We start from the raw sequence: 25,550 nt of genomic DNA on the forward strand, positions 1-25,550 counted from the left end.
GAAGAGTTGCGTTTCTGTGGATCTGTTCTTTCTGAATCCATTTTGAGCATTAGCTTTGAGTTCCATTCCGTCAAGTGTGAATCGATCTAGATACATATTCAGATGGGTAGTTGAGACATTATTCACAAATGTGAATCATTCCTGTGGGGTATCGGCAAGATTTTGAATTTCGCCCTTTTAATTGTGATATATACAAAATCTGTAGTAAAAATGTAATTTTTTGTGACGAGAACCGTGTGCGCATGCGTTAGCGCAGGGAAATCGAACTTCGGCGTGCGATACGACCCAGTGGAGCACAGCAGTCATTCGAGATTCCTAAATCATCCAGTAGAGTTGTGTTTTGTAGCTGTTGTCACGAAGTGTAGGCCATTTATTCAAGTTTTTGACTCATCTAAATCTTAATTAGATATGTTTAGTTGTTTTTATTTACAATAGTTTAGAAGACATTAATGGTCTTTAACTCGAACTTTGTATTGCAGGAAAGAGGCCGAGACTTCAGTTTCGGCCGTTGGTGCAAGGATGATGGCGTGCATGGCTGTTGGAAATGGCTTGCTGAGGAGTACGCTTAAAGTTTCCCCTGTTATTTCGGGCAAGTTTCATAATTATACACAGATTAATAGTTGCTAGTTAATTTTAGGTATATTATTCCTGTACGCGTTCGCAGTATTGTGGTACAAGGTTCACTTAGTTGGTCGTTAACCTTTGACCGACTGTAGCAATAATTCGCCTGTTGTTCACACCTATTATTTATAGTACCTGGGCTGTTGCTATTGCCCAACTAATTTCTCTCTAAGATTTTTTTGAAAATTTGTTGGTGCCATAGCACCAATAATCATAAATGTAACAAAAATTTACAGGCCCGGCAAGATGTTTAAGTGTTACCTCTGCCGCACCTGGAAAGAAATCAGTTGTGGACAAGACTGGGAAGAATGTAGTTTTCGTAGACGGGGTCCGGACACCATTTCTGCTGTCCGGAACAGATTATGCCAAGTTAATGCCACATGAGTTGGCAAAAAATGCATTATTGTAAGTATACACACTTGCACTGACGTAACAATTTGATTACTTCGGTTTTGCTACAAGAATGTTGATATCATTTTAGCATAAATAATTTTTTGGGGGGTGCACTGTAACTTCTACATGTTGCTGTTGTGCAGAATTTGTGAGAGCTTGTAGTTGCGAAAGAAGTAAATAATGATTTCTATTCAGGCTCTGTAATCGTGGTATAAATTGTAGTTTGATAAGCTGTTCGTTAGGGGAATTGTATAAATCACCATTAGCCGATAGTAAATCCTGTTATTATGGGATACAAAGTTTCTTCAGTAATTAGTAAAGTATGTCGTGATGACACGAGTCTCATAAATCTGGGCTAAGAAGAGCAAGGTGCAGTTTATGTATTTGGAACTTTCCATAACTTAAGATTTTGACAATGAATTAGGCCTCCATCAAATCTTGTTTTTTTAATCAAATATTGATAGATCGCATGCAGTACACTTATTACAAATTGCTTCTCAGTTATTGTGTGAATGGACAAGAATAGGTGAATACAGTATACTAAAGAAAATACTAGATGCAGGATATACAGTTCTTATGGCCTTACAACACTTAATTGGTCTTGGCCTCTTAAAGTTTCTCCCATTCTGTGTAGTTGCTGCCTACATGATCTTCCTCTCTATTGTGTTCAAACCAGCGACTATTCAAAAACTTTTTTTTTCCCCGTATCTGCCCTAAGGACATGACCTAGGCAGGCTATTCTACTTTTTATTTATCTTAGTCAGCTCCTTTTATGGAATGGTCCAGTGTGGCATTTGTCTAGATTTCCAGAAACCATTGTTATTATGAACTGCCCCATAGGTCTTTTGCGGAACTTTTTATTGAAATGTCCTTTGCTGCTGCTCATGAGTAACATCTGTAGTTAAAGCTGCACTTATTGTGACCCTATAATTTTGCAATTTCACTATTTCAAACCTAGAGGCCAACAATTTGTTGAATTTGTGGAAGCATCAGTTACTACTTAAGGTACATATTTTAAGGCAAAATTGAATTTGTCCTGTTAATATTGGATCCCAATATTCTGCACATTTTCAAAGTTGAGACTTGATGCTGATAGTTTACCCGAATTATTATTTTCCTTCCTTGTGATCCCTTCATTCCATCGACGACGACATTTCTATGTTATGTGGATTCTTTAGCTCACATATTGTTCTCTCCAGTGAAACTCTTTATTCTGGTAAGCCCATTTGTCACATCAGCATATGATCATATGAACTGACTTGCAGCCCATGCACCAAATATTTGAAGCTTCTAAATGACTGCTTCAAGAGTCTGGCCGAAAAGCATTGTTGAGAGTGGGTTCCTTTGTCCAACACCATCCACTTGCACTGCAGCCTTGGAACCAGCAAATGTTGCTAAGAGCAACATACTTCGATGCTATGCTAAGCACCAACAAATTTTTTTGTATTTCAGCTCTGTAAAGACTATCAATGGCCTGAAGTCTGCATAGAGCTTAGGAAGCTCCATATTATTCTCATGTATTTTCCTGACAGCAAATGATTTGTTGTTGATCTCATACGCTGAAATCCATATATTCTACCAGAATCTCTTGTGCAAATGCTGCTGGCATATTGCGTACAATCCTTTAAAGTGTGTTTCTCTCTAATGTATTTACTAAATTTATCGGGGGCTCATTTACGGTATTTCCTACATGAATAACGGTAAAAATTTCTGGACATGTTGATGTGGAGTGACGTTTCTCGGGGTGTTGCAGCCTGAAATGCTGGTTAGCTCTGTTAAGTCTTTGGGTGTGGCTTCTATGGAGTACAACTCTTGGGGGTCTCAGAAGGCTATCTGTCCAGCCCTACCAATGTCCCCATAATTTTCACATTGCGCTGCATACAATGGGAATCGGCAGAGCTGCTGAACCTTCGCTGCTGAATCGTTCTTGCTGTACATCCCTATAATCAACATTTAGTATTGTTGTCCTAGTGGTTTAGAAACTTTTTTGTTTCTAGCTTTGGCAATTTCATCTTACATACGAATAAGTTTGTAAATGTCTTGCTAGAGTGCTCTCGAATGTGAAACAAATATCACCTAGTGAGAGTTTCACGAATGAATGGAGAAAATGTGTGAAAAGTAATGGAGAAAATAAGAGTGTGAAAAATATTCTGATACTGTTATTAGCAAGTTTTTTTATTTTTATTTTATTTTTTATTTTTTTTTATTGTGTTGTACCTGAATATTATTTGGTTTCATTTTTCTTGTTTATAACTGCAGCATATTGAGTGTCTGGAAACAGCACTATATGAATTCAGTCCACAATGATTTGGAACAAGAGCTTGAAAGAGCTATTCTCTCTCTCTCTCTCTCTCTCTCTCTCTCTCTCTCTCTCTCTCTCTCTCTGACACAGTGTGAGGAAATATGGTGGTTGATAAATATGCTAGGCCTACATGTAGATTTTAACTTGTAGCTAGCTTTTGATCTTAATCGTAGTTTGTTATGAAACAGAGAGAAGATTGAGTATGTAAACTTTTGACTAGTGTGATAGTGAGCCCCTCCTAAAATCTGGGTTGTGATAATTGAATGCTCTGTAGTGTAGTGCAAGGTCTGGGTTAGTTCCGATCGTAAAATGTCGCAGACTTCCCCAGTATGGACACAGTGAGCTGTTGCTGCAAGAGATAGAGAGAGATATAGCAATATTATGAAAAGGAAAGTTGGTACTCAACATATAGTGGAGATGCTGAGTCACAGATAGACACAACAAAAAGACTGTCATAAAGATTTCAGCCAGCAAGGCCTTCGTCAAAAATAGACTGATACACACGTGACTGCAGTCTCGGGTAACTGAAGCCACACTGCATTGGTGTGTGTGTGTGTGTGTGTGTGTGTGTGTGTGTGTGTGTGTGTGTGTCGGGGCGCACGCCCGACGAAGGCCTTACTGGCTGAAAGCTTTATTTGAGACAGTCTTTTTGTCGCCGATCTGGGACTCGATATCTCCATTATATGGTGAGTAGCAATTTTCCTTTTCATCCTATTGCTACATTCCATCCTGGATTTTCCAGTTTTAGAAAACATTATAGGTTACATTCAGCAGTGTAATTGCTTAGTAATAATTACAACTGGTCCTGTCTCTTTTCCTATTCATAGGTTTAATTATACCTACAGTGCACTCTTCTGCCATTCTTTCCTGATTCCATCTTAACTATTTTGTGGATTTGTGTATAGAGACCAGTTCCCCAGTTTTCAACAGTTCTGTGATAATTACATCAGTGCCTCGTGCTTTGTAATTCTTTAGACAGTGTAATATCTTCTGTCCTTCCTCTTAATATGAGCTGTTTCATGTTTCAGATCTACGGAGTAAGAGTGTAGCTGCTTACATCTGGCAGTAGTACTGCCTTTGAAAATTCCCTTGAAGTACTTGCTTCGTACATTCAGGACATTTGGTTTACCTGTTGGCAAATTTTCCTCTTTGTCCTTACATGCTATTGTTCTTACAAGGGAACCTCCCCATCGCACCCCCCTCAGATTTAGTTATAAGTTGGCACAGTGGATAGGCCTTGATAAACTGAACACAGATCAATTGAGAAAACAGGAAGAAATTGTGTGGAACTGTGAAAAAATAAGCAAAATATACAAACTGATTAGTCCATGGGCCACATAGACATCATGGAGAGTGTGAGCTCAGGAGCGCCGTGGTCCTGTGGTAGCGTGAGCAGCTGCAGAACGAGAGGTTCTTGGTTCAAGTCTTCCCTCGAGTGGAAATTTTACTTTCTTTATTTTTGCATAGTTATTATCTGTCCGTTCGTTCATTGACGTCTCTGTTCACTGTAATAAGTTTAGTGTCTGTGTTTTGCGACCGCATCGCAAAACTGTGCGATTAGTAGACGAAAGGACGTGCCTCTCCGATGGGAACCGAAAACATTTGATCGCAAGGTCATAGGTCAACCGATTCCTCCACAGGAAAACACATCTGATATATTCTATACGACACTGGTGACGGCATGTGCGTCACATGACAGGAATATGTTGTCGACCCACCTAACTTGTACACTTGGCGAATGGGTAAAAAGATTCTTCTACCTTGCCCGATTTAGGTTTTCTTGTGGATGTGATAATCACTCCCAAAAAAGTGATGAAAACATAAGAGTTTGTCACATAACCTGAAAATAAAAAATTAAACTTTTCACTCGATGGAAGATTTGAACCAACGACCTTTCGTTCCGCAGCTGCTCACGTTACCACGAGACCTTGGCGCTCCTACGTTTTCAGTGTCCTTGATGTTGCCTATCTTCCGATGAACTACTCAGTTTGTATATTTTGCTTATTTTTTCACTTCCACACAACTTCTTCCTGTTTTCTCAATTGATCAGTGTTCAGTTTTTCAAGGCCTATCCACTGTGACAACTTATAACTAAATCTGAGGGGGGTGTGATGGGGAGGTTCCCTTGTTAGTTACTACTTTAATTTCTCTTTAAAATTGTCTATTTCCTCTTATCTTTCTCTTGTGGCATCTCTCTTCTTCTTGCTACGTATCCTTGCTGCCTCTGTTGTCTTAATTATATAATGCCTGAGTTGATTGTGTATTTTGTCGTAAACATTTCAGTCTTACTTCCTTTTTCTGTTGTATTTCTGTCTATTTTTCCCATTATGCCACTGTTCTTTTCTAAATCCAATACTTCACATGCTGTTCTCAAAAGGCATTTTTCATAGCATCCCATACTTTATCTGTATAGTCACACCATCTTTTGTATATAACTTATGATACTCTTGAACAGTGGACCAACCTTCAGTTGTTCTGTATTCCATTTCACTGTAGTTATATTTCTTTCATCAGCTATTTCTGCCTCATTATTCTCCTATTAGATAATTGCCAGAATCGGAATAAGCTGCTTGGTAAGTCCACGCATTTTCCATATTAGATTAAGGAAATTTGCAAGCTTTCGGAGCCAGTGGCTCCTCCTTTGGTAGAACAGGTGAAGGGGAAGGAAGAGGATGAAACAAATGGACTGGTGACGTTTAGGAAACTGGGAGAGTTCAGAAAAGTTGCCCAGAGCCCCAAGTCAGGGCAGACTTGTCTTTCCTTCTCATCCCATCTGGCAAATCTTCCCAGACCTGTGACTCCTTGCTGTTTTTTGGAACTCTCCCCATTTACTAAACTTTGTCAGAACTTTTTCTTCATTCCTTTTCCTTTCCCTTCTGCCAGGAACAGCCACTGGCTCCGAAAGCTTACAAATTTCCCCAACATTTTTCTTCTTCCTCTTCTGTTGCTGCTTGGGGCATTATTTTTTACCTATCGACTATCATTACAATGCCATACTCTTTAAGTTGTATCATCTTTTCCTTAGAATAAAGGGATAGTTTCTGCCTGTGAACCTGACCCCTTCTTTCACCTGGTTTCTGGAGTGCAACAACTCCCATTCCGTACCTCAGTGTTCCTATCCAAAACAGTGTACACATGTTTCATTTTCTAAATTTAAGGGGTGTCCCCCCCATGAACCATGGACCTTGTCGTTGGTGGGAAGGCTTGTGTGCCTCAATGACACAGATAGCCGTACTGTAGGTGCAACCACAACGGAGGGATATCTGTTGAGAGGCCAGACAAACATGTGGTTCCTGAAGACGGGCAGTAGGCAGGGGCAACAGTCTGGATGATAGACTGATCTGGCCCTGTAACGCTAACCAAAATGGCCTTGCTGTTGTGGTATTGCGAACAGCTGAAAGTAAGGGGAAACTACAGCCGTAATTTTTCCCGAGGGCATGAAGCTTTACTGTATGATGAAATGATGATGGCGTCCTCTTGGGTAAAATATTCCGGAGGTAAAATAGGCCCCCATTCGGATCTCCGAGCGGGGACTACTCGGGACGACGTCGTTATCAGGAGAAAGAAAACTGGCATTCTATGGATCAGAGCGTGGAATGCCCGATCCCTTAATCGGGCAGGTAGGTTAGAAAATTTAAAAAGGGAAATGGATAGGTTAAAGTTGGATATAGTGAGAATTAGTGAAGTTCGGTGGCAGGAGGAACAAGACTTTTGGTCAGGTGAATACAGGGTTATAAATACAAAATCAAATAGGGGTGACGCAGGAGTAGGTTTAATAAGGAATAAAAAAATAGGAGTGCGGGTAAGCTACTACAAACAGCATAGTGAACGCATTATTGTGGCCAAGGTAGACACAAAGCCCACGCCTACTACAGTAGTAAAAGTTTATGTGCCAACTAGCTCTGCAGATGATGAAGAAATTGAAGAAATGTATGATGAGATAAAAGAAATTATTCAGGTAGTGAAGGGAGACAAAAATTTAATAGTCATGGGTGACTGGAATTTGACAGTAGGAAAAAGAAGAGAAGGAAACTTAGTAGGTGAATATGGAATGGGGGTGAGGAATGTAAGAGGAAGCCGCCTGGTAGAATTTTACACAGAGCATAACTTAATCATAGCTAACACTTAGTTCAAGAATCATGAAAGAAGGTTGTATACATAGAAGTAGTCTGGAGATACTGGAAGGTGTCAGATTATACAATGGTAAAACAGAGATTCAGGAAGACATTTCCAGGGGCGTATGTGGACTCTGACCACAATCTGTTGGTTATGAACTGTAGATTAAAACTGAAGGAAGAAACTGCAAAAAGTTGGGAATTTAAGGAGATGGGACCTGGATAAACTGAAAGAGCCAGAGGTTGTACAGAGATTCAGGGAGAGCATAAGGGAACCATTGACAGGAACGGGGAAAGAAATACAGTAGAAGAAGAATGGGTAGCTTTGATGAATGAAACAGTGAAGGCAGCAGAGGATCAAGTAGGTAAAAAGATGAGGGCTAGTAGAAATCAGTGGGTTACAGAAGAGATACTGAATTAAATTGATGAAAGGAGAAAATAAAAAAATGCAGAAAGTGAAGCAGGCAAAAAGGAATACAAATGTCTAAAAAATGAGATCGACAAGAAGTGCAAAATGGCTAAGCACGGATGCCTAGAGGACAAATGTATGGATGTAGAGGCTTATCTCACGAGTGGTAAGATAGAACTGCCTACAGGAAAAGTAGAGACCTTTGGAGAAAAGAGAACCACTTGCATGAATACCAAGAGCTCAGATGGAAACCCAATTCTAAGCAAAGAAGGGAAAGCAGAAAGGTGGAAGGAGTATATAGAGGGTCTATACAGGGGCGACATTCTTGAGGACAGTATAATGGAAATGGAAGAGGAGGTAGATGAAGATGAAATGGGAGATATGATACTGCATGAAGAGTTTGACAGAGCACTGAAAGACCTGAGTCGAAACAAGGCCCCGGGAGTAGACAACATTCCATTAGAACTACTGACAGCCTTGGGAGAGCCAGTCTTGACAAAACTCTACCATTTGGTGAGCAAGATGTATGAGAGAGGCGAAATTCCCTCAGACTTCAGGAAGAATATAATAATTCCAATCCCAAAGAAAGCAGGTGTTGACAGATCTGAAAATTACCGAACTATCAGTTTAATAAGTCACAGCTGCAAAATACTAACGTGAATTCTTTACAGACGAATGGAAAAACTGGTAGAAGCTGACCTCTGGGAAGATCAGTTTTGAATCCGTAGAAATGTTGGAACAAGTGAGGCAATACTGACCCTACGACTTAACTTAGAAGGTAGATTAAGAAAAGGCAAACCTACGTTTCTAGCATTTGTAGACTTAGAGAAAGCTTTTGACAATGTTGACTGGAATACTCTCTCTCAAATTCTGAAGGTGGCAGGGGTAAAATACAGGGAGTGTAAGGCTATTTACAATTTGTACAGAAAGCAGATGGCAGTTATGAGTCGAGGGGCATGAAAGGGAAGCAGTGGTTGGGAAGGGAGTGAGACAGGGTTGCAGCCTATCCCCAATGTTATTCAATCTGTATCTTGAGCAAGCAGTAAAGGAAACAAAAGAAAAATTCGGAGTAGGTATTAAAATCCATGGAGAAGAAATAAAAACTTTAAGGTTCGCCGATGACATTGTAATTCTGTCAGAGACAGCAAAGGACTTGGAAGAGCAGTTGAACGGAATGGATAGTGTCTTGAAAGGAGGATATAAGATGAACATCAACAAAAGCAAAACGAGGATAATGGAATGTAGTCGAATTAAGTTGGGTGATGCTGAGGGAATTAGATTAGGAAATGAGATACTTAAAGTAGTAAAGGAGTTTTGCTATTTGGGGAGCAAAATAACTGATGATGGCCGAAGTAGAGAGGATATAAAATGTAGACTGGCAATAGCAAGGAAAGCGTTTCTGAAGAAGAGAAATTTGTTAACATCGAGTATAGATTTAAGTGTGAGGAAGTCGTTTCTGCAAGTATTTGTATGGAGTATAGCCATGTTTGGAAGTGGTACATGGACGATAAATAGTTTGGACAAGAAGGGAATAGAAGCTTTTGAAATGTGGTGCTACAGAAGAATGCTGAAGATTAGATGGGTAGATCACATAACTAATGAGGAGGTATTGAACAGAATTGGGGAGAAGAGGAGTTTGTGGCACAACTTGACTAGAACAAGGGATCGGTTGGTAGGACATGTTCTGAGGCATCAAGGGATCACCAATTTGGTACTGGAGGGCAGCGTGGAGGGTAAAAATCGTAGAGGGAGACCAAGAGATGAATACAGTAAGCAGATTCAGAAGGATGTAGGCTGGTGTAAGTACTCTAGAATTTCCCAAATCTGTTAAAAACTGTGGTAAAAATTGAGATAATTAACTATAAAATTCAAGTTTTCTCTAAACACAAAGTTTAAAACGTAACAGCCCATTCATTTTTCCATAGATTAAATAAATTCCAGATTTTCATACACCTGTAAATGTGGTTTGTAGGCTGTGCAAAATTCATCGAAGAGTCTCTCTTACTTACGAAGAAAAGTGTACTTATAGGAACAAATGCAGCCAACAGTAAGTGAAAAAAATAGTCAAATTTCACATTAAAAAAATATTTTTTTTTTTCCGCTGCTATGAGTGTGAATCCTGAATCCTTCCTGGTCATGCTGACAAAGTTTTATGAATTTATTTGTAAAAGTATAGACAGTGTAAATTAAAATGTGCTGTGGTGCCTCTCCTTCTCGAAGTCAGCCAGTTTGGCGTCTAACCCCCCCCCCCCCCCCCTCCCTCCCACAAGCACCAGTGTATCCATACTTCTTTTCCTTGGTGCAATTCATATTTGTGAGGCAATCTGCTGTGCCATGTTAAGTTATTCATGATGATGATGATTCAGAGAGCAGGGGTACTGACCCTGCTCTCAGCTCGATTAGAAGGACCAGGCTTCCATTTCAGGAGATTGACAACCTAGACTGTAGAGCTGCCCTCACCTTTCCATGGTGTGAAACACATGTTGTCTGCCTTCTTTGTCAAGGCGAATCAAGCTTAAGTGAACCTGCCATTATTTATGCTGTCGCTGGCATAACCGCCACTTCCTCAGAACAAAGAAGCCTACCTGTATGGCACAGAAGGTGCCTTTGACAGTGCAGTGTCCCCTGGGGAGGGTACTACAAATATGTAGAATGAAACTGTCTGGCAAACTGAAGCTTAAATATTTGAATGTGGATCAATGACTTTGAGTTAATGTCTACGAAGTAAATGTGAAGTGTGTTCATGTGTCTTTCATTGCTTGCCAAGTCCAGAGTATAAGTTAATGTTTTTCCAAAGTTTATTAGGTTAAGCATGTTTATGTACCTGTTGGCTGATAGAATGTCGTTCCAAACACTAATAGAAGAAAACAAGATATCTGTGTCACCAGGTCATTGTTTGGTTAGTAATACATCTGTGTGTAGTATATATCATTTGACCTAACCATTATATAGATTTTTCTGTTACTAGCACTGACTTTAGGTGTGTTGACTAGCTCTAGTATTTTGCTTTGAGAAAAAGTGAAAAATGTGTTTGGAGTTATAGGTCATGTTGTTGTTTCCAGAGAAATTACAAGAAAGACTGGAATACCACAGGACTTAGTGGAGTATATAATTTATGGTACAGTTATACAGGAAGTGAAGACTAGTAATATTGCACGTGATGCTGCTCTCTGTGCTGGATATCCATTAAACACACCTGCCCACACTGTGACAATGGCATGCATTAGTTCAAATGTTGCCATAACAACAGGTACTTCATTGAGCTTAATTTACCAAACCAAATTTCTTCTTGTTTGTGTGCTTAAATTTCAGGTTACATTTCTTCTCATTCTAGTAAAATTTTTATATTTTGTTTTGGGACTTCCTGCGGCTATATTACAAACTGTACTACAATCGACCACATTTTGAAGAGGTACTTCTTGTGCTGTATCAATAAAACTGCAGATTTTTATAATATACAAGTCACCAAACAGTATGTCAGCTTCAAAATTGTGGAAATGAAGAGTGTGGCTGCTTGATTTGATTCTGTTCACTATTCATAGCAAGCACGAGACACATGATCTAGTCAGCCAATTGCAACATTGCCTTTGTCACGTGCATACATACAGCATAGGAATAAGAAAAGCTATTCCTTCGATTATAATTTTTTTTTTTTTGTCACAAGTATGTAACAATGTCGTGTGTAGCTTTTATTTTTCCTCCAGGGATGTGAATTAACTGGGATGGAAGAGCACAGCTTAAATTGCAGTCCCATTTCTATTCTTCGTTGTGAGAGGGTGTGGTTGTGCTTGGATGCAGTAGCACAGCTCTTAATTTCTGTGAGTGAAGTATTGACGTTTGTATTCTGTCCCAAATATTTGGTTGTTTCGTCCGCCAAATGTGTTGTGATTTTTGTGTCTCCAGGAGTGTGATTAGGCTCTGTTTGACTGTTCCACCCCCCTCCCCACCACCACCACCACCACCACCACCCACCCTCCACCCCCCTCCTGCACCCCATATGTTGCAATTGGCAAGGGTTTGTTTAGACTGGAAGACAATAGAATTGCTACAAAATCCTGGTTGTGGTGACACTAATGTTTAGGTTTGCCCAAGGTCCAGGCTAGGTTGGTAAATGAATTTGGTTGGGAGTTGGTGAAGCCAACACATGTAGAAGCAAAAATACTGACTGTGATGACAGACAAGGTTTGTAGCTTAGCACACAGCAGTGAAATGTATAATCCTGTTGTGAACATTCATCCATTTTCCCTAATATTTACAATTTCTGTGTGCCTGGTTAGGTTGGGGCCTAGGAGTAAAATTTCAGTTGGTGCAGCCAGATATTCGTCACAACTAAGATTATAAATTTCCTGTTTCACAAATGTCAGATTGTAAACACAGTTGTTGCTTGTTGTGGAAGGTTCATGCATTGGTCCATATCCCATGAGCTCACACTGCCCGAGTCAGATGTTGAGTTATTGTTCAATCAGTGTCAATAGTGTTCAGCGCTATGGTGGAGTTATGTTATTTTGAGCTGGTTTGAAAGCCAGTGTTGTTTGCTTTGTCCTAGCTCAGTGCTGAAAATGGATTGGAGTAGTTGTCCAGTGAAGAGGTGATTTTCTGTAGAATGAGTGATGCCGCATCATGTTTATGGGTGGTGGCCTGTTTTGCCAGACATCAGGGGTTACACTAAGTGCCATCCTCTTGCTAACTTCTAGCCTAATGAGAATTCATCCCATTGTTGGCACTGATTGAAGGGGAAGATGGGTGGGTGTATGGTGAATATGCAGTGCACATTGTTGGTGTGTGTGGCTCAGTACTTGATTCAGTGATTCACAAATGACATCACAAACAATCTGACATCTGTTGCATATGGGCCTACATGTGTTATCCAAATATGGTGATACTTCTCACAAATTTCCGGTTGTCTGTGTACGGTGACTGACTGGTCTTCTTTCAGTGGTGAAGTTTGTATGGGTGATAGAAAAATTCACGCACCTCACCCTGAGGGCTCATCAGTCTTTGATGAATCTCCTCTGACTTTCCATTGGATGATCCTTCTGGTGCGAAGTCTGCATGGACTTGGTTCACTATCTTGATCTTGATTTCTGGTTTCACTCCTGCTGCTATCTTTCTTCTGTTGGGGTATATGGTCCCCATTATTGTGTTTGAACTGTGATATTTTCCAAAAGTGCATGTTGTGCAGGAAAGGTTGCCCACTGTGGTGTATGCTCCATGTCTGTGCCCTTCCACCCTGCACCCTTCCTTCCTTTTTGATATAGTACATCCAAACCCCAGCAAGATAGCTATCCAATTTTGTGTGTGGGGGGGGGGGGGGGAGGAGGGGGGCAGCAGGGGAGGGGTTGTCAAGTACCTGTAGGATGGTAGCTCCCTGATCATGCACAGACCACACTGTTGATGCCTGCACTGCACACTCCTCATTTATGACATGGAGTATGCGCTCATCGTGACTTGGACACGGGGACTCCCGGCAACGGATTACTACACTACAGAAACGATGGACACTATAACTCCATTGTTGTACACTCAGAGGAGCCTCAGCTTCTTTTCCCTTCATGCATGTGCGCTTGATCAACAGTACTTCTGATTGTCTCTCACAGGTGAGGGCTCAAAAAGTCTTAATGCGGATGAGTGTGTGTCTTCCATGGTATCCCGAATGAGATAGTGCCGTCATGTCAACAAGACCTCACTTCGTTAGCAGCAGGCAATGCAGCCCAGTGGCTGTGGTTGGGTGGCACCCATGGGGAGAGCCTTAGGAGGAACACAGGACAAGACAAGGAGCAAAATCCAAAATCCTCCTCCCCTTCTCTACCTGGTTCATACCACAACTGACAAGGACACACATTAGGCCAGAAAGCCTTTTTTTATTTTTTTTTTTTATTTTATTTTATTTTTATTTTATTTTTTAACAAGTTGAAGACAATTACAGGGAAGTTGTAGTCACCTCTAAGAAAAGCAGTCAGCTGTGGGCCAGCTTACAGCAATGGAGTGTGCACTTAATCTGTTGTGCCCATAGGAGACGATGGGAAAAGAAGCTGCTACCAAGGTCTTCATCTTGGCTTTAGAGTATCATACATTGCCGGAGGAGGTCAAGGTAATAGTCTACCAGCGTAATATGAAACCCTATATTCCCCGTTGTATGGATGCTTCAGGTGTATTAAGTTCAGACGTGTTTTTTCATTGCCCAGCTACCCTGTCTGCAGGGATCGTGGATGTCCACTGTATGCAAATGTTTCTTGTGCCCTCGCCCTTCTGTGTAAACTGCGGTGAGCTCCACTCTCCCTGCTCACAAGACTGCTTTTCTTTTGTGCAAGAAAATCCAAGAATAGAAGACCCTGGACAAGTTCAGGTATCAAGAGATCAGATAAAGATCTTAAGCTGCAGCTGCAATGTCATCGTCTTCTATTGACAGTGCATTTCTTTGTTGTGCCTCTTAATGTGGGCTCTTAGAGGCACCCGCTGATACCTGCCCTGCCAGACAGTCTGGGCCCATTCTGGTGCTTGCACTGTGCCCACTTTGGTAGCATTGGCTCCCCGCCTGCCAGGGTACCTTATCCTCCTCTTGTTTCACTAGCTAGGAAGAGGTTCTTTGGGACTTACTTCCATGGTTTCTGCTGCTAAACAGCCAGACACCAGCTGTCAGCTGAAGGAGCTACAGACTGCTGGATTGTTGGTCTTCGGTTCTTCCTCTGTCTCTGAAACCAATCCCGGAAAAACTTATCAGAGCTCCTGGCGGCCCCTGAGGCACCAGATCTCCCCAGACAATGTGCTGTAGAGCATGTTAGTGGATCCCCTGATGTCTCAACCAGTGGCAGCACATGACCCTGGGTCATAACCCCTCCCAAATCCCCCCCCATCTGTTGTTTCTATTGTTTTGTGGCCTCACAGTATTCAGACAGTCTGATCTTCCAGTGGAATTGTAGCAATTTTTCCACCACTGGCTAACTATGGCAGCTTTTAAGCACCTACCCTGCATTTTGTAATGACATCCAGGAATGCTGGTTTCCAGCAATTCGAACCCCTGCCCTACGTGGCCACTGTAGTTATTTGAAGAGTTTGTATGTACATGTGGGACTCTATATACAGTGAGAACCCATCCCTGTCAGCATTACACAGAACCCATCTGGGCAGGTATCCAGGATCCAGGGGAGCTATAGTGAGGAAGGGACAGGAAGATCAGGAAGTGCTAAGTACTGCACCGGTAATCGTGGACCATCTCCAGTGGATAGATGGTAGAAGGCCAGGGCTGCAAAACAAGAAATCAATGGCGGGCTCTGCAATACCATAACCACCACCCTTCACTTGAGCTTCTCATTGCCTTTATATGTTTCCCTGCCCATGTCCACTACCTCATAAAACAATGAAAGCAAGAATCCTAGGAATGGTATGTTTCCACAATTGGGTCGTGTACTTTTCAATCACAGATATGGGCAAATATCAGATGCCTCTATGGCTTCCAGTCCCCTGTAGGTGTGGCAAGTATTTCCCTAGATGGTGACGTTTATACTGTTTCAGATGCTTTTGTCGAACATTTTGTTGAGCATTAAGCTCATGCACCTGCGTCTGAGAACTAACACCCCTCCATTTGGCTTGGAAAACAGCGGGTGAAGTGAATGCTCTTATCTTTTAATAACCACCACATGGAGCTATAATGCTCCATTCAGTGATAGGGGCCTCTCCAGTGCCCCAGCCCATTGACAGAGTGAGGTGGTGCAGTGGTTAGCACACTGGACTTGCATTCAGGACGACGACGGCTCAAATCTGCATCCAGCTATCCTAATTTAGGATTCCGGTGATTTCCCTAAATTGCCTCTTGAGATCGTGTCTTAGGTTTCTTTGAATGGGAACAGCTGGTTTCCTTCCCCGTCCTCCCCTAATCCGAGCTTGTGCTCCATCTCTAATGACCTCATTGGTGGGATGTTAAACACTCCTCCTCATCCCTTATATGGCCCCAGAGCAGACAGTGTCCACAACCAAATGCTGAAGTATCTCTCAGTTCATTGTCAGCGTCACATTCTTGCCCTCTTCAATCGGGTCTGGAATAAGGGTGAGTTCGTGTATCAATGGCGAGAAAGCATGATAGTTCCGGTACTGAGATGACATGAACAGTTATCACCCAGTCAGCCTTACCGATGTCCTCCGTAAGTTGCTGGAACAAATAGTGAGCAAGTGGCTGTGTTGGCTCTGTCTCTCGGGGCCTTTTGGCTACATTTCATGGTGATATTCTCTCAGGCTACTGCACTGCTGGTAATTTGGTCCACTTAGAATCTAGCATCTGGACTGCATTGGTACATCGTCAGCACCTCACTGCTGTTTTGCGACCTACAGAAGGCTGATTGTCATGACATTGTGCTACCATATCCTTAATACTTTAAAACAGTGTTATATCCGGAGTCTTCAGATTTTTGTCATGAACTTCCTGTTGCACTATACAATTTGGGTTAAAGTTGGTATTTAATTCAGTTACAACCCCCCACCCTCAAATATCAAAGAGAATGGGATTCCACGGGCTCTGTACTGAGCATCGTCCTCTTTTTGGTGGACATCAATGGCCCAGTTGTGTCGCCCTCCTCATATGCTGACAGTTTTTGCTTTTATTATTGCTCCTCTTATGTGATTGTTGCTGAGTATCGCCCACAGGGTAGCATATGAAAACCACAACCATGGGATCTCACCCAGACTTCTTGTTTTCAGCCACCAAGACTCTGGTCATGCACTTCTGTCGCTGTCATACTGCCCGACAACACCCAGAGCTTTACCTAGATAGTCAGTTACATCTTGTAGTTGACACACACTGCTTTTTGGGACTGGTTTTCAATTCAAGATACGGCTTCCCCACCTTCAGGAACTTAACTAAAGTGCTGGTGACACAGTACACTTAGCTGCCTCATTAACACTAGCTTGGGTGCAGATCACTCTATCCTCTTGCGGCTATACTAAGCCCTGATTCTTTACTGTCTTTATTATGGTTGTCTTGTATATGGTTCAGCATCACTCTTAGCATTGTGGATACTGGATACCGTTCATCATTGTGGCGTCAGACTTGTGACAGAAACCTAAACTACTACTAGTCAAGGCTCAAGTCCCTTCCTTACCTATCAGACGCAACATACAACAGCTGCCGAATTGCACTGTACGCATTTGTAGCTTCCCTCAATTACCCAACTGCCATGTCATTCCCATGGAAGGGAGCTCCACCTCCCACAACAGCATCCAGAACTGGGTTTACAATTGCTGTACGCCTCCAGTGTCTGTTTTGAACTGCAACTTCCTCCACTGTCGTGTCTGGTCAGGGAGACATCACATCTGCCCCCATGTTTTGTGCACTGACCTTGGACTTGTCTGAAACTCTCCTTTGGTTCAAAAAATTCCGATGACTCTACATTTTTTGTCACTTGTTCTTGGCTGCCCTTAGATGAATCTGAGTTTTGAAGTGGTATTCACCAATGGCTCAACAGTCAATCGATCAACAGGCTTTGGGTACACATATGCATGGTGCATTGAACCCCACTCTGCCGAGTGGCTGCAGTATCTTCACTAGGCCTTAGCCATGTTTGTTCTTGCGCTGGCAATAGTATCCTAATCTAAAATTCTCCCTTAGCAACCTTCAGGCTGTAGGCCAGCGCTACTCTCCTCACACTGGTTACAGCTAGCCAGGATCTAGTCTCTTACCTCCATCAAGCTGGATGGTCAGTTATTTTCATTTGGACGCCTGGTCATGTCGGGATTTTGGGAAATGAATGAGCTGACCGGTTGCCCAAGCTGGTCACCAGATGTCAATTCTGGAAATGGGGTCCCAGAACTGGATCTTCGGTGATTTATACGTATATTGCTGGTGGCACTCAGAATGGTCTGCCCTGATCTCTGCTCACATACTGAGGACAATAAAGGAGATGATGACTATGTGGCAGTCTTCCCCGCATGCTTCTGGCAGGGAATCCACTGTCCTATGTTGAATCGACCTTGGCCCTTCACTACTGATGCGGAGCCCACCTGGTGGCCGCCTTACCCGTAGACTGCCCTAATTTGGCTGCTTTAAGGTGGCATCTTAATCCTCGTGACATGCTACCTCTGGTGCTACGAGACAAAACCAAAGCTGCTGCTCTGGTGTTACGTTTTGCCTGTGAAGGTGGTTTCTACTCCACTGTGTATCGTAGGGCTTTTTGCAGTGATTGACTGCCTGATTGGTTGGTGGGGTGCTCTGTGCTGCTCCCTCACTCCCACTCCACCTACTCTGGAGTCCCTTGTTGGCCCTGGCTCGTTAGCCAAGCCTGGCCTCTACCCTTTCCACCTTTGTACTTTCTTTTCTCATTTTTTGGTATTAATGCCTCGTCCTGACTGAGCTTCTAATGAATTCTGTGTGCTGTCTTTTTTCTGGGTTTTTGTCTTATTTTTATTACACTCAGCTTTGCCAGGATTTTGCTTCCTTCCTTGTTGACCACTCCTGGTTTGCCACTAAACAGATGAATGGGTAGATGACCTTGCAGTTCAGTACCTTTCGCTCTGAACCAACCAACCAATTCACAACAATTGGGGGGCAACAATCATCCTTCAAATAGTTAGGGTGAAATTTAGGTGAAGGAAACAAGGAATGGGTTGTGAAATTCAGATAGTGAGTGCTGGGTGGAATTCAGAAGCCATACAACACTAGGTACTGATATCTCAATGAAAATAATCAGTTTTTGAAATATGGATAAATAAAAATCTGCTCACCAAACATTGGCGGTTGAACACACATATAAAAGGTATTACATAGCCAAGCTTTTGGAGACAGTGACAGCTTCTCCTGACTGAAGGAAGGGAAGAGGGATAAAGGAAAAGGACTGGTGAGATTTAGGAAATGGGGTGAAAGGGGTAGACCTCGGAAAAGTCACCCAGAGCCTGTGTCAGGGAGAGACTTGCCAGACAGGATGAGAAGGAAAAACTGATAGTTTGGCACTGCACCAGGTGAGATTTGAAAACCTGAGAGCTTGAAAGTGGAAGGTAGGGTAATATGCATGACAGAGAATGTTGCCAGAACATCAGCAGGAGTTAATAAGAGTGAAAAGGTAAGTGTATTGTATGTGATAGACGTGGGAGGGTGACAGCGAAACATAGACAGGTCAGAAAATGAAAGATTTGACAGCGCGAAGAAGGGATAGTTACATGAAGAAATGCCGAGATAGAAGAAATTAATGTAAATTAAGGCCAAGTGGGTGGTGAGAATCAAGGACACTTTGTAGCACCAGTTCGCACCTGCGGAGTTCTGAGAAACTTGGTTGGTGGAAGGATCCAGATGTGTGTGGTGAAACTGTCACAAAGGTCATGATTGTCATGTTACAGAGCACGTTCTGCAACACGATATTGTGTGATGCCAGTATACACCCTCTGCTTGTGTCCATTCATCTTAACTGATAACTTTGTATTGGTTATGCTGATATAAAAGGCCAAACATTGTTTACATAACTGGCATAGGACATTTCGTTTCACAGCTGACGCTCTCCCTTTGATAGTTTGCCCGTTACAGGGCTGGTATAGGTTCATAGGGGAAGTGTTGCAGTGGGAACATCGTAGGGGTAGGAGCCATAGGGTAGGGAGATGGGTGCACGAGGAGTGCAGGGTCTGACGAGGATATTGCAGATATTGGGAGGACAATAGAAAGCTATTCTAGGTGTGGTGGGCAAAATTGAACAGAATGGACCTCATTATTGCAGGACATGTACAAGCATTGAAATTCCTGGCAAGAGTATACACAAAATTTTAACAGAACAATTTAGAATGTAACTGAGTGGTTGTGAAGTGGAAAAAAGTATTTTTCTGTTTTCATGCTTTGTGACTCAGCAATGATAGCTCTTGGACTGGGGGTGGTATCACTACTTAAAAAATTTTTGCAGAGAGGTGAAGAAACACAATTCTAGTGAAATACATTTAAGTCGTTTTATTGAATTTTCAGTGCTCAGGACATACATTAAGACACGCAATGAAAATTTCTCAAAAAGCTGGTATGTCTTCAGTAAATTGATAGATTGCATTAAATTTTGCAGCAAATCTGAGCTGGTCTTAAGGGGCCATGACGAAACAGAAAATTCCAAGAACACAGGAATTTTTAGAGGACTAGTTTATCTGATGGCAGAACTTGAGTGTCTAGAAGCAGTGTATTGAAAAGTCAGAAAACTGGGTTTTGTAGGTTTTTCCAAAACAATTCGAAGTGAACTGTTTGAATCAGTTTGAGATACCTAAATCTTAAACACCTGAGAAACTGATAGCTCAGTGCAACGATGGTGCTCCTTTCACGAGTGGCCACAAAAGTGAAATACAAATCAGAATTAGAGATGTATAAAAATGCTCACTTCATTCATTGTTATGCACATCTGTTAAAGTTAACATTGTGTGACAGGCAATAAGCAAGTGCAGATCTTCTTGAGCAACTTGGAAGGAATTTGTACTTTTATTTCCAGTCCCCTAAATGTACAGCCATTTTTGATGAGCTAGTGAAAAAATGTATTCCTACTTGTCCTCAGCCCATCAGATGGAATTTCAAATTGCGAAGCGTAACAAGTGTACTCAAATACCAGAAGGATACAGAGTGCATTGAAAACCTATCGATGATAGTAATGATTACAAAACAATAAACAAGGCTATTGGACTTGAGGGTTTCCTGCAAGACAAAGGTTTCCTACATTTTTCTTAATAAAGTCGTGCCTCATCGTCACATTCTGTTCAACCAGCTCAGCAAAGTAGTGATACAGTAAAACTGTTGAATATGTATCTCAGTTTGCAGCTTCTGTCCAGCATGTTAGGACCTCACTAGACACTGATGGTCAGTGGGTGCAGGAGAGTCAGCTGTAAGACAAGGATGTTTCACTGAATCAAGAATAGTGTGGGGGCTCAGATCAGGGATCGATTCAATTTTAGTGATTACTTGTCAGTTGCGCAACTCTTTTTAACCCCTTGTTGTTTGAGGACAGATGTGCACGTGTGATGTGTTCCCTCGAAAAAGGACTATTGAATCGGCCAAATTTCACTGAAATGGTCGTAGACCATTTTGTGGTGCTGAAGGGGTGATAGGTTACAAATGAGTTAAGGTAAGCAAAAGTGCATTAATAGATGATCAGAAGCAATTCCTTTGTTGTAACTATCAGTTTAGCTTAGGAAATTAAGTGGATAAAAAGGGTAGAGTCAAATTTGCCAACACTTTAGCACAACAAAATGTACCAAACACTACACATTTGGGAGAGATCTGTCATGTGCTAGATCATTTGAAATGCATAATTTGTAATACATAAATATATATAGTATGACAAACATGGTATGTAAAATCACATGGCAGTTGCTCATGTCAGCCAGTCAAGCAAAAGACCCCCATTGTCACAGAAACATTGCTGTTTAGTCACGCGAACTCAAACACCACGGTCTGAACACACACAACATTAGATGTCTTAAGTTTAGAAATTAAAACACCGGGAACCTTAAGCGTGCAACAAATCTAACATATACCACATTAAAGATCTCACCAAAACACATCTTTTAATATGGTTTGTTGTAGTAAACGTTGGGGTAACAAGATGTCAGAGAATAAATAAGCTACTTGTAGATTTTATTTTGGTGTTAGCTTTTAATGTTACTTAGTAGTTGATTGTGAAATGGAAAGAAGATCCAGAATGGAGACATTTGACTAGTATGTGATATTGCATCCTCAGTGATGGTTCCCCTACCCATTTCAGTGCTGCTCATCTCACCTTTTCTGCTATCGATCTCACGATCTACTGATCTGCTCTCGTGACTTCTCTACATTGGTCACCCCATAATGATCTTGTGACAGTGACTACTTTCCGGCAATTCTGTTGTTCCCCTGCTGCTGCCAGGTAGATAGGCCTGCATGTTGGGCATTCCACACACAGTTGGCCTTTATATACGTTTGCTGTGCATTTTGACACCTCTCTTGGACTGCATTGATGTGGTCGTGCAAGACATCTTTGCCATTGTCCTTTTGTCGTTGACACTATCACCCTATCCACAGGTCACCCTCATCGTTGATCAATACCGTGGTGGACTGAGGATGTTGTAGTCACTATCCAGGACCTCCAGTGGGCACGGCAACAATTTAAACGTCACCCTTCACAGACCAGTCGTATCACTTTTAAGATTCTCTGTGCTAAGGTTTCGCTGCCTTATTAAGCAGAGTAAGAAAGAATGCTGGGAGCATTGTGTTTCCTCCCTGGGGATATATGCCTCTTCATCGCAAGTTTGATGCAAGCTCTGTAGCCTCCTGGGCCACTGTCCAGGGTTTTATCATACAGGGTGCTCTGTGTACTAATCCATCGGTCCTTGTAGGACACCTCATAAAGCACTTAGAGACAGCATCAGCACCCTCTTTTCTATCCTGCTACATTTATCTGGCAGAAACGGAGTTGAAGAAACCCCTCCTCCCCTGAATGGGAATTCTTGCAGGCCCTTACCTCTTCACATGGCACAGCCCCAGGCCTGGATTCCATCCACAGCCAGATGATAAAACACTTAGACCTTGCCCAGAGGCAACTTCTGTATAGGGTCTTCAACTGCATTTGGCTCATGGGTGCCTTCCACTCACAATGGCAAGACAGCATAGTTATTCCCATCCTGAAGCCCAGGAAGAACCCAACAGGTACCACCCAATTAGCCTGTCCAGTGTACTTTGTAAACTGCTCAGGAGGATGGTTAGGTTCAGATTGTTGGGTATTTGAATCTCAGGGCCTTTTGTCCCCTTATCAGTGTGGCTTCTAGGAAGGATGATCTTCAACTGATCATTTGCTCAGATTGGAAGCAGCAATCTGACAGGCTTTTACTAACTGCTGGCACCTTGTTGCGGTCCTCTTTGACCTACATACGGCATACAATGCGGCTCAGCATCGTTACATTTTAGTTACCCTCCATGACTGAGGTTTTCGTACCACCATCAGATTTTTATCTGAGAGTTTTTGTCCCACCTGGTCTTGTGTGTCCGAGTTGGCATTTCACTCGGCACCCCTTGAATCCATGGTTCTAAGTTAAGTGTCACTCTCTTCCTCGTCGCCATCAATGGGCTTGTAACCTCTGTTTGGCCTCTGGTTACCCCGGCATGGTAAATTGATTTTTGTTTCTGGCGCACTCCCGTGGCTTCAAGTTCTCTCCCTCCAAAAGGCGGTTTATGCACCCCGATCTAGAACTTTAATTAGGCACCCAGCACCTAGATGTTGTAGCATAGTCCCGTTTCTTAGGCCTTCTTTTTGGAAAAAACAGATACAGCTGTCCCATATTTGCCACATAAATACTGCTTAATGCTCTCCACCACCTGGCCCACACATCTTGGGTGTAGACCGTGCTACTCTTCTCCACCTTTCCCATGCTCTGGTTTTGTTCAGACTAGATTACGGTTGCCAGGTTTATTGCTCTGCACCTCCTTCCACTCTGAAACTACTTGATCCTGTTCATCATTATGAGGTGTGTCTGGCTATTGGTGCTTTTCACACGAGATGCATCGACAGTCTCCTCAAATAAGCAGGGATTCCCCCTCCCCAAATGTAACTGAGCCAACTCCTGGTATCTTATGCAATCACCATTTGACAATTCCCTGACCAACCCACCTACTCCATCCTCTTTGCAAATGAGGGATGTCTCCCTTCTGATACCCTCCCGCAGGTGGGACTGGCAGTTGGAATGCGTCTTGCTTCCCCACGTCAGGATTTCCGTCTGTCACCAGAAAGCTAGAGGGGCAGATTCTTAGCCCCATTCCTTTCCATGGTTGTAGGTGTGGATATATGGATACACACAAATCTCTCTCTGCCCAAAAGTGGAATGACATCTGGTGTGCTATTGCTCTCAGTAATAAACTCTGCCCAATCAAGGAGACTACTGCAGTTTGGCCCTCTTCCTTCTGCTCCTCTTGGAAGGAGTACAGTGTCTTGTGCCATGTATGCATCGGTCATAATAGGCTCACCCATTGTTTTTTCTTGTGTAACAAGTGTGGCTATGGAGCCAGACTGATGGTGTTCCATATATTGGTGGAATGTCCCCTTCTTTTGGCCCTTCGTACCAAGTACAGCCTTCCAGATTCCTTATCTATAATATTGGCAGACGATTCGCAGATGGTTGAACTGGTCCTCAGTTTCCTATTTGGAAGTAGTTTCATTTCCAGTGACAAGGCTTTGACTTACTCCTGAAGCAGCAGGAGGAGGGTGGTTGTGGTTGGGGCCTTTCTTCATGTATTCTAGGTTTGGGACCAATGACCATTCCCCTGTGCAAAGTTAGTTCTTTTATCCCTCTGTTTTTCCAGCTTTTAGATTTGGCCTACCTTTTTAAGCCTTCTGTGTGCTTTTTCTTCCTCACTTAATAGTTGGACACGTCTGACTGGATCCGCCCACTTTTAGTGGACCCTCTATCTTATGCAAATAACTTTCGAATTGCGGGATTGATGACCTAGCCATTTAGTCCCATAACCCCACTCAATCACATTGGGGCACAATTTTAGAAAGTCGTGGCCTTGTCGAAGTATCTGATCAATACATTCAAGATCGGGATAATACTGAACGAAAGTGGTGAACTCCTAAGTTGTTTCTTGGAGGGATCAGCAGCATGAGGATTGGATGTGATGGCCCAAGAAACTGCATTTGAGCATGGTTGGTGGTGTAATTATGTCCAGTGCCAACTGAGGTGAGAGTGGTGGTGTATGCTGTAAAGTGTCTACATCTGAACAAATGTTTACTTAGAATACCAAGGCTGTGTGGGAGGGAACATTTGATTTGAAAGAGATGGCATCTGTCAAAATGTAAGTACCGTTGTTTGTTAGGTTTAATGTGGACAGAAGTGTGTAGTTGGCTTTCAGTGAGGATGAGATCAACATCAAGGAAATAGGCAGGGATTTGGAACAGGAACCTCTGAAATTTAAATGGGAAGAATATTTAGAGATAGTAGGAATTTTAACAGGTCAGCCTCACCACGAGTCCTTATGCAGGGTGTATATGCTCCGTGAAAAATCCGGGCCTTTTTCATCCAGGAGAAAACTAGGAAAAATCCTGGAATTTTTCATTGTTTTAGTCTTTAGTTAAATTTTTTAAATTTTGACTGGTAAGAAATGATAAATAGCAGAATAAATCAAAGACTTTAGGATGAAAACTGTGGAATACTTCATAACGATAAACTGCTGTCAAAGAGCATGACATCACAACTTATTACATTAAGTTTGTTTGAGCACGGGCCCACACACTTGCAATATTGAGTTGTGTATGGGCAGTGCTTTTGTGCCCGCTTCCAGCTACTTGAAGTGTGGCAATAAACTGTATCGGCAGTGACAACAAGCAGCCATATGGTACCTGGAATAATTTTTCTAGCACACTGAGGGTGCGGTCTGGGTTGGAGAGAGGGGTTAGTCTCCAAGCAAACTGTATTTACGATTAGTGATTTTGCTGTTCCCTCTTTATTTACACTTCACATCAAATGAAAACAAAATGGATTTCTGTGGTTGGGAGCTATCAAGTGAATTGAAATATCTTCACATAATTACAAATGGCTAACATATGTTATTAATTTTAGTTTTCCGATTTTACTTTATTTCCACATTTTTGGCAGTCAGTTGCCTTGCAGAACACATTTATTTAGCAAATTGACAAAGATAACTTCATCTTCGTCAATTTGCTAAATAAATGTGGCTTTTATTAATCGTTTCCATAGAGGCAGTCAGTTTATTAGACATGGAGTGTTTCATTCTGCGCTATTGTCT

General features: G+C 42.2%; 1 protein-coding gene across 1 annotated transcript in view; it reads left to right on the forward strand.

Moving 5' to 3' along the window:
- The first annotated feature begins 207 nt into the window (after positions 1-207).
- LOC126416205 (trifunctional enzyme subunit beta, mitochondrial) overlaps positions 208-25,550 on the forward strand; it is an 87,091-nt gene continuing 61,748 nt past the window's right edge. Inside the window, exons 1-4 of the mRNA XM_050083797.1 lie at positions 208-361; positions 480-589; positions 858-1,026; positions 10,903-11,090. Of these exons, the coding sequence (XP_049939754.1) occupies positions 520-589; positions 858-1,026; positions 10,903-11,090 (427 nt within the window). The 5' untranslated portion in view covers positions 208-361; positions 480-519. The remainder of the gene's footprint in view (positions 362-479; positions 590-857; positions 1,027-10,902; positions 11,091-25,550) is intronic.

This window comes from Schistocerca serialis, chromosome 8 (assembly GCF_023864345.2).
Source record: "Schistocerca serialis cubense isolate TAMUIC-IGC-003099 chromosome 8, iqSchSeri2.2, whole genome shotgun sequence".
Taxonomy (NCBI): Eukaryota; Metazoa; Arthropoda; class Insecta; order Orthoptera; family Acrididae; genus Schistocerca; species Schistocerca serialis.